At 38.8% G+C, this 17,749-nt stretch overlaps 1 protein-coding gene across 1 annotated transcript in view; it reads left to right on the forward strand.

The window, feature by feature from the left end:
• The window catches only part of ADAM7 (ADAM metallopeptidase domain 7), a 57,895-nt gene that overhangs the window by 37,957 nt on the left and 2,189 nt on the right, over positions 1–17,749 (forward strand). Inside the window, exons 13-21 of the mRNA XM_028521380.1 lie at positions 327–501; positions 2,284–2,373; positions 3,387–3,582; positions 3,992–4,094; positions 5,056–5,242; positions 8,820–8,900; positions 10,009–10,087; positions 10,614–10,719; positions 11,043–11,142. Coding sequence (XP_028377181.1) covers positions 327–501; positions 2,284–2,373; positions 3,387–3,582; positions 3,992–4,094; positions 5,056–5,242; positions 8,820–8,900; positions 10,009–10,087; positions 10,614–10,719; positions 11,043–11,142 — 1,117 coding nt within the window. The remainder of the gene's footprint in view (positions 1–326; positions 502–2,283; positions 2,374–3,386; positions 3,583–3,991; positions 4,095–5,055; positions 5,243–8,819; positions 8,901–10,008; positions 10,088–10,613; positions 10,720–11,042; positions 11,143–17,749) is intronic.

Raw genomic sequence — 17,749 nt, forward strand, 5'->3', positions numbered from 1 at the left:
AAGGACATATAACAAGTGATATGAGAGCAGCAAGCACAGGCAACCTGTTTAAGCTGCAGCATCAGGAAGGGATTTCGGGAGGGCACACAGTGAGAGCGTTTTCACCAAAACAGCAGGTGCTGGCTGTGTTTCAGGAGGGCATTTTCTGTAACAAAGAGCCCAGGTATTCTGCTATCACAGTAAGACAAGAGTAAGAAAAGTAAATGGACTTTCAGAGTTTATCGTTTACAATTGTTCTTTCTAAATTATTTATAAAATGTTCACAGTTGTTCTATCAGTATGCATTGATACGATTCATCTTTACTTTTAACTCATCCTATCTCCAGCATTCCTGCACTAAAATTCAGTAAGTGCAGCAGAATCCAGTACGAACAATTCCTGAAGGACTATAACCCAACATGCATGTTTAATGTTCCATTTTCTGATAACTTAAGTGATTCTCCATATTGTGGAAATGAGAAATTGGATGAAGGGGAAGAATGCGACTGTGGCCCTGCTCAGGTATTTGCTGATGCTGCTGTCTGTAAGTTACACGGTTTGTGCTCAGCTGGAAGCTAGACAGGGGTACAGCCATTAATCAACCATGGTATTCCTTATAAAGCACTTAAAAAATGTGCTTTCCCCCATCATTTGGAAACAAGCTGTTGGTACAGCCTTATCAAAGGCTTCTCACTGAGTCATAAATTGTGTATAATGATTCTGCTGGAGGTCCACGCCATCCAGTTTGCCTGGTTTACATAGTAATTGGCTCTTCTTGTGAGAGGGGCCCATCCGTATTACTGTCTGATGTCTCATGCACAGTACAAGTTTGTTCTACAAACTTCTTCGCAGTCAGTCCAGCTGTACTCTGGAAGTTGTGAGGCTAGCTTATAACCTGGTGGGATTGTTCATGTTATAAGAAAACTGTAACTGAGTAGGAACCTTCTAGCCTTTCACATGTTTATTGCAACCTTGGTCTCTGGAACATTTACAAGAATCCCTTCAGGCAAATTTTAACGTAATTCTTAATCGGCTTTTCTCCAACATAGAAGTTATTTTTGTCAAGAAATTGTCTAGGACAATTATCAAGCTCAAACAAATCAGCTGGGGATGTTGGAGTGGGCTGAGACCTTTCCTTGTTATCGACTTGCAAGGTTAAGCTGACGCTGTGGGTCTAAGGACCACATTTTGAATGTCCACACTCCAGATGTGGCGCAATTCAGACAAGTCTCATAGGATGACAGTGATGAGACTCCACGATCAGAGTGGGAACAGGGATGCATCCAGAGATTATAACACATCAAGTCTTCTAATGTCTTTCATTAAATATAAAGAGAATTTAGCTTTGGCAATTGATGCTATTGTCCATGTGCCTTCTTCAGAGTAATTCTACAGTTTCATTCTAACACTTGAAGTACCATGATTCAGGAGTCCCAACCCTTGGGCTGTGGACCAGTACCAGTCCCTGGCCTTTTAGGAACCAGACCACACAGCAGGAGGGGAACTGTGGGCCATGAACCGAAGCTTCATTCTGGCCCCCATCATTAGCATTACCACTTGAGCTCCATCCTACCCCTCACTCCCAGCTCCCGTGGGAAAATTGTCTTCCATGAAACAGGTCCCTGGTGCAAAAAGGGTTGGGGAGCGCTGCATGGCACATGACAGGATGCAGACAGTGTTGTTTGCAGTTTACATTTTGTTTGAGCAGATAAAGCCTAAGTGTCCATCCTCCTGCTGTTATTTAATTATGTATTAAAAACACAAAGATCAAGCTGAAATATTTGGCATCTGGAGGAAAACATAAAATCAGATCTTTAGAAGTTCAGATCTCACATCGCTCCTTTAGCACAGGGAAGCAGCAGGGCGCTTCCAGAGAACAGAGGTCATGGGGTCAGTGGGAGGTCACACACTGGGTGTTGTACGCAGCCGTGAGCACTTGTCAGTTCCTGGTACTGACTGAACAGCCGAGTGGGAAGGAGACAAAGTGAAAGTCCCTAACAGTAGTGGCAAGTGGGAGTCTTTATATAAGGTTGGACAAAAGTTGGTTTACAGCTGCTCGTATGGAAAATAATACAATAATTAATAAATAATAATACAAGAACAAACTCTGTGTTTTGTGTACTCACAGCTGTAAACCTCCTTTCTCCGCACCCTGTATAGATGTGATAGCTAAGGACCAAGCATTTGTATTTGACTCTGAAAGACAAGTGCTGCTATCTTACACAGAAGCACAACTAACTAACCCCTCAAACAAGAGCCAAACTGCAGACTGATTTCTGATCTTTAATTTTTGGTTCTTGCCAGGAGTGCACTGATCCTTGCTGTGATGCAGACAAATGTATGTTGAAGCCAGGGTTTACCTGTGCAGAAGGAGAATGCTGTGAAGCTTGTCAGGTAGGAAACTTGACTGGTACTGGATCTCTCTGTTTTCAGTTTATTAAATGAACAAACAACCAGAGAGTTGTCTGACCACTGAAGGACCCTACACCACTAATCCCAAACTGTGGCAAGGCTTGCTTGGACACAGCCTCTTCGGAGATGCTCTGACTTCTCAGCACTGGGCAGTATTGTGACCTGGGAAATGGAGAAATGGTTAAGCAGTGCTTGGTGATTCGGGAATGGAATCAGCATGGCTATTGTTACTCTTGCTCCATCGTAAATCATTACCAACCTATTCAACTTCGGCTTGGGGTGATCCCAGTAAGAGTGAACTAACAAAGGAAAGGATTATGCTGGAACTGGAGATATATTTCTAGGAAACATAACCAGAAACCCAAATGGCTACTTTCAAGCATTTATTGACACTTCTTCCACCCCACTAGATTGTAAAATCACAGAGGAATAGAAGCATGTCTTACTCATCTTGAAACCTTTCCAGAGTTCAGCACACTTCAATGGATATTGAATGGCTGGATGAGAGAATCCTTCTAGGCCATGCCCTCCAATGAGAGCCAGGGAATTTTTCTATTTTGTAGGGGGAAACCTGATTTCTTGGGAATGGAGATGCCTCCCAATGGGCAGGGGCTCCCAGCTGTGTGTGTGTGCATGTGTGTGTGTGTGTGCACGCGCGTGCATGTGTGTGCTCATGGTAGTTGGGGGAGAGAAGTACTGGAGCAAGGGTTGAAGAAGACAGACCATTTATTCATTTCTCCAATTTATGTCCATTCCAACTCTGTCCAGCACTGTTCTAGTACCAAATTTCATAAACACCATCTTAGCACTGCTTAAATTAATAAAAGCCAAGGCATTCACAAATGATAATAATTCTCAGTGGAGCAGCAAAGGAAGGTGTGATTCAGCCCTAAAGCTTCTTTCAGATAAATTAAATGGGTCAACCTTCCTCCTACTTACAAACCTTACCTACGTAAATGTGTCCAAGATTCAATCACTCTGTTTTTCTTCAACAGATGAAAAAAGCAGGGACGATCTGCAGACCAGCAAAAGATGAATGTGATTTTCCTGAAGTGTGTACTGGCCACTCTTCTGGGTGTCCCAGGGACCAATTCCAAGCAAATGGCTTCCCTTGCAAGAATTCGAAAGGCTACTGCTTCATGGGGAAATGTCCCACCCGGGATGGCCAGTGCTCTGAATTGTTCGACCATGGTGAGACAACATCAGTGGATGGTTGCTAGCACTAATAGCCATTATCTCTCTGTAATTATCCTATGCTGGGGGCAAAATAGGAAATGATGCTATTTGGGAATTTGCTTCTAGATATTATCTAGCATCTTTTTTCATATTGTATTACCTTTCATATTAATTATTATTACCTCTAATATAATTCACTATCTCATGTGGGTTATGGTATATTTATTACATTTTTATAGCCATACTAAAAGAGCCTTCTGAGGGAATAGAACAGTTTTTCATTATTTATTTATCCAATTCTGCTTCACCACTACATCGTACTAAAATTTCAATGACATCAGAAAAATAAAGTATTTTATAAGCAGTATAATGTAATGAGCAATGCTTTTGTTGTTTCACTTCTATTGTACCATCTTGCATCCAGAGGCCAAAGACAGTCCTGATATCTGCTACCTGATGAATAAAAAGGGAAACAGATTCGGATACTGCAAAAGCAAGGGCGGCAGATTAATCCCCTGTGAGGAAAAGTAAGTGCCCTCTCAGAAAGTACTGCAAAATGAGAGCAGCTATTGCTCTGACTGTTGCATGGAGGCGGCTGGGACAGGGGAGCAGGAAGGGGCAGAGCACCATCCATGATGGTGTCAGCTGGCACTCATCCACCAACTGTATGTACTAGCTGAAGGCTGTGGACTGGGAGGAGGAAATATGGGAAATGTTTCAGATTTTTAATAGAGAAAGGGAGGGGAAATGCTGCAAAAAAGAGAAAGGAGCACACGGGAGGAGGGGGGGAAATAAGTAGAATAGGGAAATGAGGAAGAGAGAAGGAAAAGAGTGAAGCCATAGAAAGAAAGGTAGAAGTTGAAATTGGAGGGAAATGGAAGAATTGGAAGTCAGACCTGATTTTGAAAAGCACGAGCTGAGCCATCCTGGTCCATTTGTTGCTGACACCTGGCAAGGCCTTTTGTGGGCCACGAAATGGGCTTGGATTGAAAACAACTGCAAAAGCCTATGGTCGAATTCACCTTTGCTCCTAAATACACTAGATGAAAATAGCCAGTCATTTAACTTCCCTTATTTCCATTTACTTCATAAGCTTTAAAATGGGGGTTATAATAATAACAAAGTTTATTATGAGAATCAGCAGATATGCTCTATGCAAAAGAGGTTAAGAAATGTTAGCATCCTGATTAAAGTTAGGTTAATTCAAATTACTAATGAAAATATTCTTCTGTAAATTTCAGCTACTGTGGATGTGTGAGGACCACAGGGATATCAGAAACAATGATCATTTTACATCTTTACCTGTTCATCTCAGTTCCCAGGGTCAGGACTTGGCTGGCCGGCAGTTTACCTTGCTCCTCTCGGCTCTCTGCAGCTGGCTGGCCAACCTGGGTCTAGAAAAGAGTGGCCAGGGCACTTCAGTGCAAACCTAGTCTCTGAATTTCCATTTCTGGTCCCAAGTATGAGACTATTGTCCCTTTTCTTCAGAGATGTCAAGTGTGGAAAGATATACTGCACCGGTGGGCAGCACTCATCTATCCTGGGGGAAGAAAAGATCTACCACCTTCAGGCTCCAAAGCAGAATATCACCACTGATTGCAAAACCTTTTTTTTATATCACAATTCTAAAGATTTGGGCCTGGTTGCTCCTGGAACAAAATGTGCAGATGGAATGGTAAGATGAAAGTTCTTTCTTTTATTAAAACTTCTTGGTTCAGCCACTTTAAAACACCTTTGAGTCCTGTAATTGGTTCCAGAGGGCCTATATATGGGAAAGCAGGAAAAAATAAGGTATCATTTTTATTGAGCAGAGTAGCAATAATATTATCATAAATATTCATTTTGACATATCTTTACTATACAAATGATATGTAAATGTTATAAATGTGCTTAATTAGTGTCATACAGTAGATATCTAATGAAGTTATAGACACAATTTTTTAATTAATTAGACCATGAAGTAGCTGTACAGTTTTCATTTATTTTATTCATTCATCCATTTTCACCAAGCGCATTCTATATGGTGCTGGGGTCTGGGCAGGACCCAGAGGATACAGAGGTGAGCACAGTGGAGAATTTCATAGATTAAATGAAATATATCGATACAACCCAGCACAAGTGCTTTCACAGTGGTGTGAACAACATGCACTTGAGTCCAAAGGTCTAACTTCACTTACAGAACATGGAGTGGCATCTTACACTGCCGTGAGCAAGTAACATTCCAGCTTTGACTGATGAAAATTTTTCAACACACAAAAAGTGAAAAAAGACTTTTTGTAAAGAAATACCTACCTAATATGTCATGTTACAAAGTGTATAGCATAGTCAGATAACTGACCATTTCAGTGTGACTGGAACTTTGGGTGAACTGAAAAAAAATGAAACTGAACTGGTAGAATGAGGTCATATTGGAAAGGGCTTATTATTCTAAGATGAAACTTTAGAATGCATACTAAAAACAATAGCCATCTCATCAAGGTTGATAAATATGGGAATATATGGAAAACATATAAGATTTTATTTAAAACTTAACTATTTTGAAATTGAACAGTTTTTTTCTGTGACATGGCATCCCTTCCTTATGCAAACTTTCACAAACATTACAGCGTCCTTCATATAATGTAATAGAGAAATGATTTAGAAAGCAAAAACTCAGAATGTAAAAAAAAAGTTAGAATTTAAGAACTTAATGAAGACCAATATTTCAAGACCAGATATTTAATTATACAGTGTCCCATTAAAAGGACTAAATAAATATGAAAATGGTAAGAGATCTCTATTTGTGAAAATTCAGTTATGTGCACCACAGTCTAGAAAGTTCAGGGATCTCCAAAAAGTTACAGTGTGATGCAGTGGGTTAAAAAAAAACAATTTTTTATTCACTTCCAATAAGGAAGGTCATCCAGCAGTACAAAGTAGAAGTATGACATTTGCTTCGTTCAATCCTACTAAGAGTGGCAGGGGCTGGACAAAGGGGTGGGTAGGGGAGCAGTTGTTAAGGAACACACCTTGATCTTACAGGTACATTGTAACTGTGCACCACCACATAGAGCACCTACTTTTTCAAGAGCAGTCTTAGTCCAGAGTCCAGAAATTTACTGATCACAGCAGTGCTGTTCTCCAACCAGTTCCTGGTGAGGGGATGAATCCATGTGTGGCAAATGCCAGTCTATAGGGGTATCACCAAGACACTAGGTACAGAATCTTTCATTTTAGTTTTACACAGATATTATTTTTAGACACAAGGAACTTATAATGCATAAAAATATTCTAGTTTCTCTTTGTAATTATTTTTTCTGTGTTAATTGAATTTGTCATAGGACTAGAGGACAACTATCTCAGCACCCCAGATGCCCTCTCCATAGTTATGCTGCAGAGCTTAGGGCAGAGCTAATGAGAAAGGAAAGGGAAAGGGAAGAAGAGAGAAGCGAAGATAGCAGGATGGAGTGGGGAGGAAAGAGGAGTAGAAGACAGGGGGGAAGGAAGGAAATTAGTCTGCTTTCTGACACAGAAGAATGGCTGTAAAACTCTGTAGTTATTTCTTTATTACACATACAACAATTTAAAAAATAAAAATAAGAAATATCTTGCTATTTCCATGTAGTAGAGATCTACATGGGTTTTAAACAAAAGTTTCCCCATGTTCAGTCATGTAGAGTCATGTGCTGCGCAATAGCGTTTCGGTCATCGCCAGCCTGCATGTGCAGCGGCGGCCCCTGAGGTCGGAGTGGAACTGAGTGAGTTTCCTGTAGACATGGAAGGGCAGGTGGTTCAGGAGAACTTTTCTCTGATGGAAGCTGTATCTGCGGGGCTTGGCAATAGATTCCCCGCCACTGACAGCACCTCAATTTTGAGTGCACAGACTGCATGGCAGCCCATCACCGCGGACCTGGTTCGGCACAGAGGAGCCCGTCCCCTGTCCCCGCAGCACTGCGCATCTGGAGGGCACTACAGCCTTCCATCTAGCTTGCTTGGTGTCAGAGCACATGGCTGTAAGTTCTTTGCTGAGGACCTAAGATCCTGTGCAAGGACACAGGTCCAAAGGAAGTACCTGAATAAGTAATTTTTTCTTTAAATGTGATTTTTCCAGTTTATTATTTTTAAAATTTTGTATTATTTTGTAACGGTCTCAGGTGTATAGCACAGTAATTGCACAATCATGTACTTTACAAAGTGATCCCCTGATATTTCCAGTACCCACCGGGCCCCATGCATGGTTATTAAAATATTACTGACTGTGATCCCTATACTGTACTTTTCATCCCCATGGCTATCCTGTAACTACCTTTACCTTTAACAAGTATTAAGTACCATTGCCCCTTTAGTAAAAAGCTTCCTGTGGTAGCCTGTTCCTATACTTTGAAATATTCTCAGACTGTAATGATGTGAAGCATGGATAAGTTTTATCTCGTCCATTAATTTAATGGACAGATGGAGCCCTTTGTATCAGGTAGGATCAATAAAACCAACAATAAAATTCTGAAGTAAGGATATTAGGTCCTCAATTCTACACCTTCTCCATGTCAAACCACCCCTTTTCTTATGAATACCACAAAGTTCATTAACCTGACCACTCCTCTAGCGTCCAATGGCCAAAACTGCATCACCACAACCCTCCCGTGTTCCTTCCTCTTTCCACCTTGGTTTCTTCTTCCTGCTGATCCTCAGGCTGCCTCTCATTCTCTCCCGACAGTCACTGAGAAGTACTCCTATGCACATACAGTCAACTAATCTTTCACGAAAGCATCAAGAATATACAATGAGGAAAGCACAGTCTCTCTAATAAATGGCAGTGTGAATACTGGATCTCCACATACAAAAGAATGAAACTGGATACTTACCTTATGCCATGAACAAAATTAACTCAAAATGGATTAAAGACTTAAATGTAAGGGATGAAATAGTATAACACTTAGAAGAAAATGTAGGGGAAAAGCTCATTGACCTTGGTCTTAACAATGATTTTCTGGATATGTATGACACCAAAAACAGATGCAGATTACATTTGAAGAATTAATAAGATGTAGACATTTCAATGATTAAGGAGTTTGTGTATAACAATATTTATTCAAAAATTACAATATTAGAGTACATTATTTTCAATATAGAGTACATTATTTTCAAAAGACCATCAAAGTTTTATAGAAGATTTCTTATTCCACAGAGGATTCTACATCGGACTTTTCACCCTAAAAACTATGCAAGTTCTAAGAGCATGCCATTCCAATTTATCTTGGTTATATCATTTCCAGGTGTGCAGCAATGGTGAATGTGTGAATATTGAAAAGATCTACAATTCAACCAATTGCTCCTCTGAGTGCAATGAAAATGCTGTAAGACTTGACTCCTTTTTAAATTAATGTCTTACCAGACATTTATTTACATAGAGCTTATTCCTGGCATGTGTGTATGTGCATGTGCGTATGTATGTAGGCATGCATAGTGAGTTTTAAATCAAATGTATGTTTGGGAACCATTTTTCTCATATCATCAATAAAATTGATCCAAAGACACAAACCAAATATTACATATAGATATTGCCAGTATTGTAAGTATATGTTTTGTTATTAGACTGGTAATCAAGAAACCCAGTAATTTATGTACATATGAAGTTTTAACCTAAAGTTTGAAGTTGGATCTATCATAATATTACTTATAGTTAACTTACATCAACCTCAACATTTGCCTAAAGATTTTTAAAAAACCACAAAACATTACACATTTTTTACTCAGTAATAGCAGTAACTAGTAGCTGTGTGTGTGAGTAACAACTTTCTTAAGCTCAGTTAATCAGGAACACTTACCTAGAATTACTTATATGTCAGGCACCCTTTCAAGTACTTTATGTACATATTAAATTTTAAAAGCTTCATTGCAACTTAAAAGGTGAATCCAATTCCTATACTTACTTTTACAGATGGAGAACAAGTCACACTTAGTTGTTGTGGAAGGAAAAGCTGAGATTTAAACACAGAAAGAGTGTGTGTTCTTAACCATTCACAGTGCTCTTTGACGAACTGAGTGTTGCTCCATCACTTCTATCCCACAGTGATATCAGCTCATTATTATTAGGCTTAGGGAGATAATAATAGGCCTAGATAATAATAGGCTGTGATGTACTCAACCCTAGAAGGGACTGTTCCTTTACTAAAACTGATGCCTTCTGGTAAGATCACTTAAGCCATCTTGTTTATCTGGTTTTGAATTTGTCTGAATCATTCTCTGGTTCAAAGGCCATCTTCAAAGGTGGTAGATTCTTTATTTTGTTGCGTATTTCTTTCCAAAATTGATTTTAGTGTGCAGTTTAGTTAATTGATTCATTAAAAGTTTGAGTGTGTCTGTGTGTGTGGTGTAGAACTAGCTAATGTCAAGCTAAGTGAAGTGCAAAATACAGCTTCTGTCAGTCATTTGAGAAAATTACATGGTTGACTACTCTTCCAGGAGGGTGGCAGTGACCTCGAGTGCCAGTGTGAGGAAGAAGAAGTATTTGTGGAATGGGAAGAGACCATAAATGTTGCCAGTGAGCATCCTAGAATATACTGTCTTGCATATATCAAAAGCCTAGCCAGTGAAAAAACTTTACTTCTTTTCTGAGTCTACTACATATATGCTGTGTTTCTGTATATATTTGTATGATCTTTTAAAATTATCTTGCACATATAAATACCAACATTTGAATTTACTTGCATTGCATTTTATAATTAATATACCTTTTCCTAGTTAAATTCCAATTAGGTATTCTAGGAGCCCATAGCTAAACAAAGCTTTTTCTATAGTCTATTAACAACTGATAATCAAAACTTTTCTGTTGATTGGGGTTCCCTTACACATAATGACACCTTGGGTGGAGCACTAATTGTTAATATAGATGATAATTTGTATAATATTTTGGCCTTTTACTTTATATTTTTAAAAATTGTGGGGAGGAGAAATCAAAGTCTTTTAAGAAAGGGAGAACCAGGGTTATAGCAGCTCAGTTAAATGTTAATACTCTACTATCCTAAAGCTGAAATCCTAGTTGAAGCTCAGTTTTTTTCCCATTCCAGATATCTCCATCCTGGTTGTTGTGCTTGTCCTGGGTATTATCGGTGTTGGGGCTACTGCATTATTAATTCATCACCAAAAATGTATTAAATTGAAGCAAATTCAGAGGTAGGTCTGTATTTTCTATGTGTTGAAGAAGACCATGATTGGGAATATATTGGCTGTGGATATATTGGCTGAGAATATATTGGCCAGAAAGTATATTTGATAGGTATGAAGTATAACCTCTTATCAAAGACCAAGTAAGTGTAGCAATAAATCAAGTTCTCATCTTAATACTTATCTCAATGGCTTTTTAAATACTAATTTTGGTTGCTCTCTCATAGTTAATTGTTACAGAGTATAACCTGAGTATCAGCCTTTTAAGAACCTCCTGTCAGCCACAAGCTTCTCCCATATCTTGTGTCAGTATTTGGTTTTCTTCCTGACAGCCCTCCCCGAGACGTGCGGGGAGTTGAGAATAAAGGATACTTCAGCGATGAGCAGCAGACGAGGACTGAGCCAATCCTACCTGACATCCATCCCCTACACGTAAGGCAACTTAATTTGCAGTAGTTGGTTAATTAATAAAAAAGCAGTTGAATGTGTGTTTGAAGTGGAACCAACCCTAAAGTTAAATGAGGTTGGAGATTGCAGAATGTTTAACCACGATTTCACACCATCAAGTACAGTCTACACATGGGGAAGGAGTAGATGGCAAGACTCAAGCAAACCAAGGCACTGCTTCAGAGCAAACTACACTGGGTAAGTAAAATATTGCTTTGTGTGCCACTGTAAACTGCAGACATAAACCATATTCTGGAACAAAAACAAGTCATAATAAATGTAAAAGAGTTGAAGTCATAAAAAATATGTTCTCAAAAATCATATTAAAAATCAGTAACAGAAAGATACTGGGAAAACCTCCAATTAAAAAGTAGAAAAGTTTCAAGGAATCCATGGGCCAAAGAAAAAATCGAAAGATAAATTAGAAAGTATTTTAAACTATAAGAAAGTGAAACACAGCATTTCAAAATGCAGAGGGAACAGAGAAACCAGTGATTTAAGGGAAACGTACAACACTGGCTGCTTGTGTTAGGAGATAAAGGGCAGATCAAACGCCTCAGCTTTCACTCTGAGAAACTAGAAGAAGTAAAACAAATAAAGAATTAGTGTACACAGGGAATAATAAAGCACAGACTATCAGGAATCAGAAAGGGGACATCACAGGAGATTATGCACTTGTTAAATTAGAGGATAGCATGAAAAAGTATCATTTCAATATGACAGTGTAATGAGAGAGTAAACTTTTTGAAAGTTACAAATCACCAAGCTTCCTCATGAATAAGTAAACAACCTGAATAGTCATTTATCTATTTAGTAATTGAGTTTGTAGTAAAAATCTTTCCACAAAGAACACACTGTGCTCATATAGTTTTACTGGTGAATTCTACCAAATGTTTAATGATGAAATAATACCAATTCTATGTAAACTCTTCCAGAAAAAGAGAGAAAATGGATACTTCCCAACTGATTTCATGAGGACAATATTTCTCTTTTAGCCTCCTAGACAAATTATTATAACAGAAAAATCTGCTTGCCAATACTTCTAATAAATATGGGTGCACAAGCTATTATTAAATGTTAGCCAATTAAATCTCACAATATATAAAAAGGATAATGCATTGTGACTAGTTGGGGTTAATCCCCAGAATGCAAGGCTCACTTACCACTTAAAAATTCACTCAACCTAATTCATTGTATTATCAGACTAAAATAATACAATCATATGACCAGCTCAATAAAAGCAGGAAAAGCATTCAAAAAGGTCTAATATCTATTCCTAATTAAACTCAGTAAACTTGAAATATAAGGAAACTTACTCAGCCTGATAAAAGGTATCTACCAAGCAAACCTACAGCTACTGTCATAGTCACGGGTAAAAGACTGAGTGCTTTTGCTCTAAGGTCAGGAACAAAGCAATGAAGTTCACTCCCACTATTTATGTCCAACATTTTACTTGAGATTAGAGCCATTACAACAAGAAACAAATTGTAAAGAAAAAGTAACCTCTTTTGACTTACAGAAGATGCAGTCATCTACAGAAAAATCCTACCATGAAAAAAGTAAATTTAGTAAGACTTCAGGATACAAATCAGTATATAAAAATCTGTTCTGTTTCCATATGCAAGCAAAGAACAATCCAAGAAAAACAAATGAAATAACAAAATAGCATTTACAATAGCATGAAAATGTGAAATACTTCAGGATAAATCTGACAAAATTGTAAGCCTAAACATAGAAACTAAGAAACTAAGAAACACTGTTGAGAAAAATTAAAAACAAACATAAATGGAGTAAAATACATGTTTATGAGTCAAAAGACTGACTATGGTTGGGTTGCCAGTTCTCCACAAATTGATTTTTTTTTTGGTTCAAAACAATGCTAATTATAATATCAGGAGAATTTTTTGTAAAACAAATAAATAAATTTAGCAAAGTTATAAGGTAAAAACAATAAACAAAAAATAATTATATTTTATAGACTAGCAAAAAATGGGAAAATAAAATCTAAAATATAATGTGAAATACTATCAAAATATGAAATATTTAGGATAAATATGACAAAATATGAACGAGAACTTCACATGGAAAGTGGTAATACAATGCTAAGAAAACCTTTCAGAGACCTAACTAAGGAGGTACAGAGAGTCACATGTATATGGCCTGCTGAGTTTTTACAAAGGCGCAAAGGCAATTCAGCAGAGAAAGAACAGCCTTTTCCCAAGTGGTGACAGCACAGTTGGATATCCACACTTATAAAGCTTAACTTTGATCTATTCCTCAAACAATAGGTAAAATTATTCAAACAGCAATATATGCATAAGTATATGTATATTTTTCTTATAAAAATTTAAATTAAAACAGGACTAAATTATAAGGTTGAGAGATAAATATTTGGGGCTGAAAATATAATGGCATGCAGAGAAGAAATCATTATTTTAAATAAGGAAAGTGACTAATTTGGGGGCATAATGATAGGAAACTTGAAGTGGCAGTTTCAGTTCTTAACCAATGCAGTGATTACACGGATATCCACCTTAAATAGTTCATGAAGCCAGGAATCTGTTTTTTGTGTGTGTTGTTTTATCTGTATTATATTTTCCCGTGAACTGATTAAAAGTAAATAAAGGGTAACAATAGCCATTCCTAGTGGGGAGATTGGCAGTGAAACTGCTCACACACAGCAAACGAAAATGTAAATGGTCTAAACAACATAGGGAAGCCGGTACATGTTTTAGAACCGATCGTACACATGGCCATGACCCAGCTGTTCTTGTCACAGGTGTAACCCAGCAGAAATGTGTTCACATGGACACTGGAGACATTTACAGTCATTATCTCAGATATTCATGCAATGGAACACTAAAGACTAAGAATAAAAAATGAAGTACCGATACCTACAGCAACACAGAGAAATCTCACAGACTGTTAGGCCAGACACCAGATTCACAAGGAAACTGTTTGATTCAACTGATATCAAGTTCAACATCTGGCATCACTAATCTGTGGCATTAGACGTCAGAGTATTGGTGACAATTGGTGAAGGGATGCTCTTCAGTGCAGGAGATAAAGCGTTATTTTTGGATCTGGATGGAGGTTGGCCACACCGAGTTACTCACTTGTGAAAATTCATCCACCTCTACACTTAGTACTTGTGCGTTTTGTGTATATTTTGCACTAAAGGAAAGGTTTATTAAAATAACTACATATATATGTGTGTGTATACATATATATGTAATATATAGTCTTATCAATATGTGAAGACCTAAGAAATAAACTGACAACCTCTACAGGTAGTGGCTTGTTTAGTGCTTTTAACAACAACTGTGTTTGCCAGTGCATTCAACTCACAAAAAAAGCAAAAACAAACAAAAACACCTGTGAGTACAGATTAAGAAGTTATAAAGGCATTTTTAAATTCCTCACCAAAGGATATATTTATTGATCAGAGAGAAAGAGAGAAAAATATCGAACCACTGCCTCCCATATGCACCCTGACTGGAGACTTAACCTGAGGCCCAGGTATATGCCCTAACTGGGAGTCAAACCCACAACCTTTTGCTGTATGGGACAATGCCCCAACCAACTGAGCCACCTGGCCAGGAATAAAGGCATTTCTTTAATAAAAAATAATTAATGAAAAAAGCATTCTTGATAAGATTATACTCATGAAACTAGCTGTGGCTGGTGTCGCTCAACTGGTTGAGCACTGGCCTGTGAAGCAAAAGGTTGTTGATTCGATTTCCAGTGAGGGCATTTGCCTAGGTTGCTGGCCAGGTCCCCAGTAGGGGGCACACAAGAGGCAAACATACATTGATGTTTTTCTCCCTTTCTCCCTCTCTTTCCCTCTCTCTAAAAATAACTAATAAAAGACTATACCCATGAAACTACACAATTGGACTGTCTTGGAGGGAGTATATGCCTTATATTTTGAGGCAAACTATCAACTGATCATCACCAGGTGTGAATGTCAGTGAAAACATAATGGTGCTAGTATTTTAAATTAGGGGGCTTGAGGGTTCACAGTGGTCTGGTTACACAACTACAGAGGTTTTGGGGGCTTTGCCCCAACCCTTCCTGTCCCATGAGCCCTGTGTTTCCTTTCTGCACAGTAATGTGGAGCATGCTGCCACCCTGCCCCCAGGAGCATGTCTGACTGTAGAGCAGAAATGCTTCTACTGACCCTCATTCAAATATTTAGGGACAGATAGGTCATCTTTCTCCAATTATATGATGGTTTGTTATTTTTATCCATGTATTCTTTTTATTATGCCAGTGGTGACCCAAAGGCGATGAGAATAAGTCTTGTGTCTAATTGAATAGATGGGAAATATCATGTGATCATGTTTTAAGCTTATACTGCAATTTTGTGAGATGAAATCATATGTCAATGTCATATAACTGCCTGAGGTTTAAATAAGAAAGTGTATGTAAATGTACTTAGCACAGTTCTTGGTATATATTTAGCACTTAATGTGTGTTTATTATCAGCCATGCATCATGAGCTATTGCAGTACTTTCACAATTACAGTTTCCTTAAATTAATATGCAAAGCAGGTGCACTCCCACAGAAGCGAGTAGGGGAAGGTGTCCTGAGCATGTAACCAGTGAGTGACAGAAGCCAGGGAGAAGTTTAAATAGAACTGGGACATATGGTTACTTTCTAGAATGTGAGCTTCTGAAGGACCTTTGGCTTTACAGTTAAATGAGGAACTTAATAAATATTTGTTTAGCATATGAATAAACTTACTACTAATGGTGTATATACCATAATATGTTATAAATGTAGATCATATAAGAGAGTTGGGGCCCTCAAATCTCATGTTTAGGCTTGTCATATTATTTGTCATAAAATTATAAACATAATAATTTAGTCTGTGCTTGGCTGACACAATATTTACTCATCAAAAACCAGTTCTCAGCAAAATTGTTTGGGAACAGTGTGTCTTTGGTGTCCTTTCCCAGTTGCATTAATGGTGCTTGGTTACATTTCTGTCTGACACCAATGCCTCTGCTTGGTCCTGTTTCCACTGGAACATGCTTTCTGGTTATATAACCATCCACTGGTGGTGACAGAAAGCACTTTACAGGGGCGACCTCAGTCAGGCGCATCTGCATTACCATATTAAGTTCCCAAGACCCTTGAAGACCCTCAAGGTGCAAAGGGATAGAATTGCTTGTGGAGCTACAGGTCCCCAACCAGTTACAGACACTAAAATTCAGAGACTTCTGTCCAAGATGGAGGTGTAGGTAGACACACTGTGCCTCCTCACACAACCAAAATAAGGACAACAAAAATTTAAAAAGAAAATAACAACCAGAACTGACAGAGAATTGATCTATATGAAAGTCTAACAACCAAGGAGTTAAAATAGACACATTCATCTAGACTGGTGGGTGGGGCGGAGTTGGACAGCCAGGCAAAGAGGGGTTGCAGCGCAAAAATCAGTGGCACTGGGCATGTAAGATGGAAGCAGGTGGATCCTGGACACAGGGTGGCAATGGGCAGACCCAGAGAGGCGGCAATTGTGAAGCGAGGCATGGTGTGCAAGGTTTGCTGGCTGACCGGGCAGTCCCACATTTTCATGCAAATAAACCAGCTGAGGCTAGGGAACAAGACAGACTTTGCAACCTAGGGTCCAAGCACCAGGAAATAAAGCCTCAAGGCACTGACTGGGTACACGTGTGGGGGTTGAGGCAGCAGGAGAGACTCCCAGCCTCATGGGAGAGTTTATTGGAGAGACCCACAGGGTCCTAGAATGCACACAAGCCCACCCACATGGGATTCAGCACCAGAAAGGCCCAGTTTGCTTGGGGAAAGCAGCAGAAGGGACTGAAATCCAACAGAGAGTGGAGCAAGCACCATTGTTCCCTCTCAGACTCTGCCCCCACATACAGTGTCACAACCCAAGTGACTGGGGTCCCCTGCCCTGGTTAACACCTAAGTCTCCACCCCTCATATGTAACAGGAGTGACAAGACAAAAAAAATGGCCCAAATGGAAGAATAGATAAAAGCTCCAGAGTAAATACAACTGAGCAACCAAGAGATAGCCAACCTATCAGATGTACAGTTCAAAGCACTGGTGATCAGGATGCTCACAGAATTGGTTGAATTTGGTCGCAAATTTGATGAAAAATGAAGGCTATGCTAAGTGAAATGAAGGAAAATGCACAGGGAGCCAATAGTGATGGGAAGAAAACTGCAACTCAAATCAATGGAGTGGACCAGAAGGAAGAAAGAAACAACCACACAGAAAAGAATGAAGAAACAAGAATTCAAAAAAATGAGGAGAGGCTTAGGAACCTCCAGGACATTGTTAAATTATAGGAGTACCAGAAGGGGAAGAGGAAGAGCAACAAGTGGAAAAGTTATTTGAATAAATAATAAAAAAGAACTTCCCAAATCTGGCAAAGGAAATAGATTTCCAGGAAGCCCAGGAAGCTCAGAGAGTCCCAGAGAAATTGGACCCAAGGAGGAACACACCAAGGCACATCATCATTACATTAGCCAAGATAAAAATGAAGGAGAGAATCCTAGAAGCAGCAAGAGATAATGGGACAGCTACCTACAAAGGAGTTCCCATCAGACTGTTA

This window comes from Phyllostomus discolor, chromosome 8 (genome assembly GCF_004126475.2).
Source record: "Phyllostomus discolor isolate MPI-MPIP mPhyDis1 chromosome 8, mPhyDis1.pri.v3, whole genome shotgun sequence".
Classification (NCBI taxonomy): domain Eukaryota; kingdom Metazoa; phylum Chordata; class Mammalia; order Chiroptera; family Phyllostomidae; genus Phyllostomus; species Phyllostomus discolor.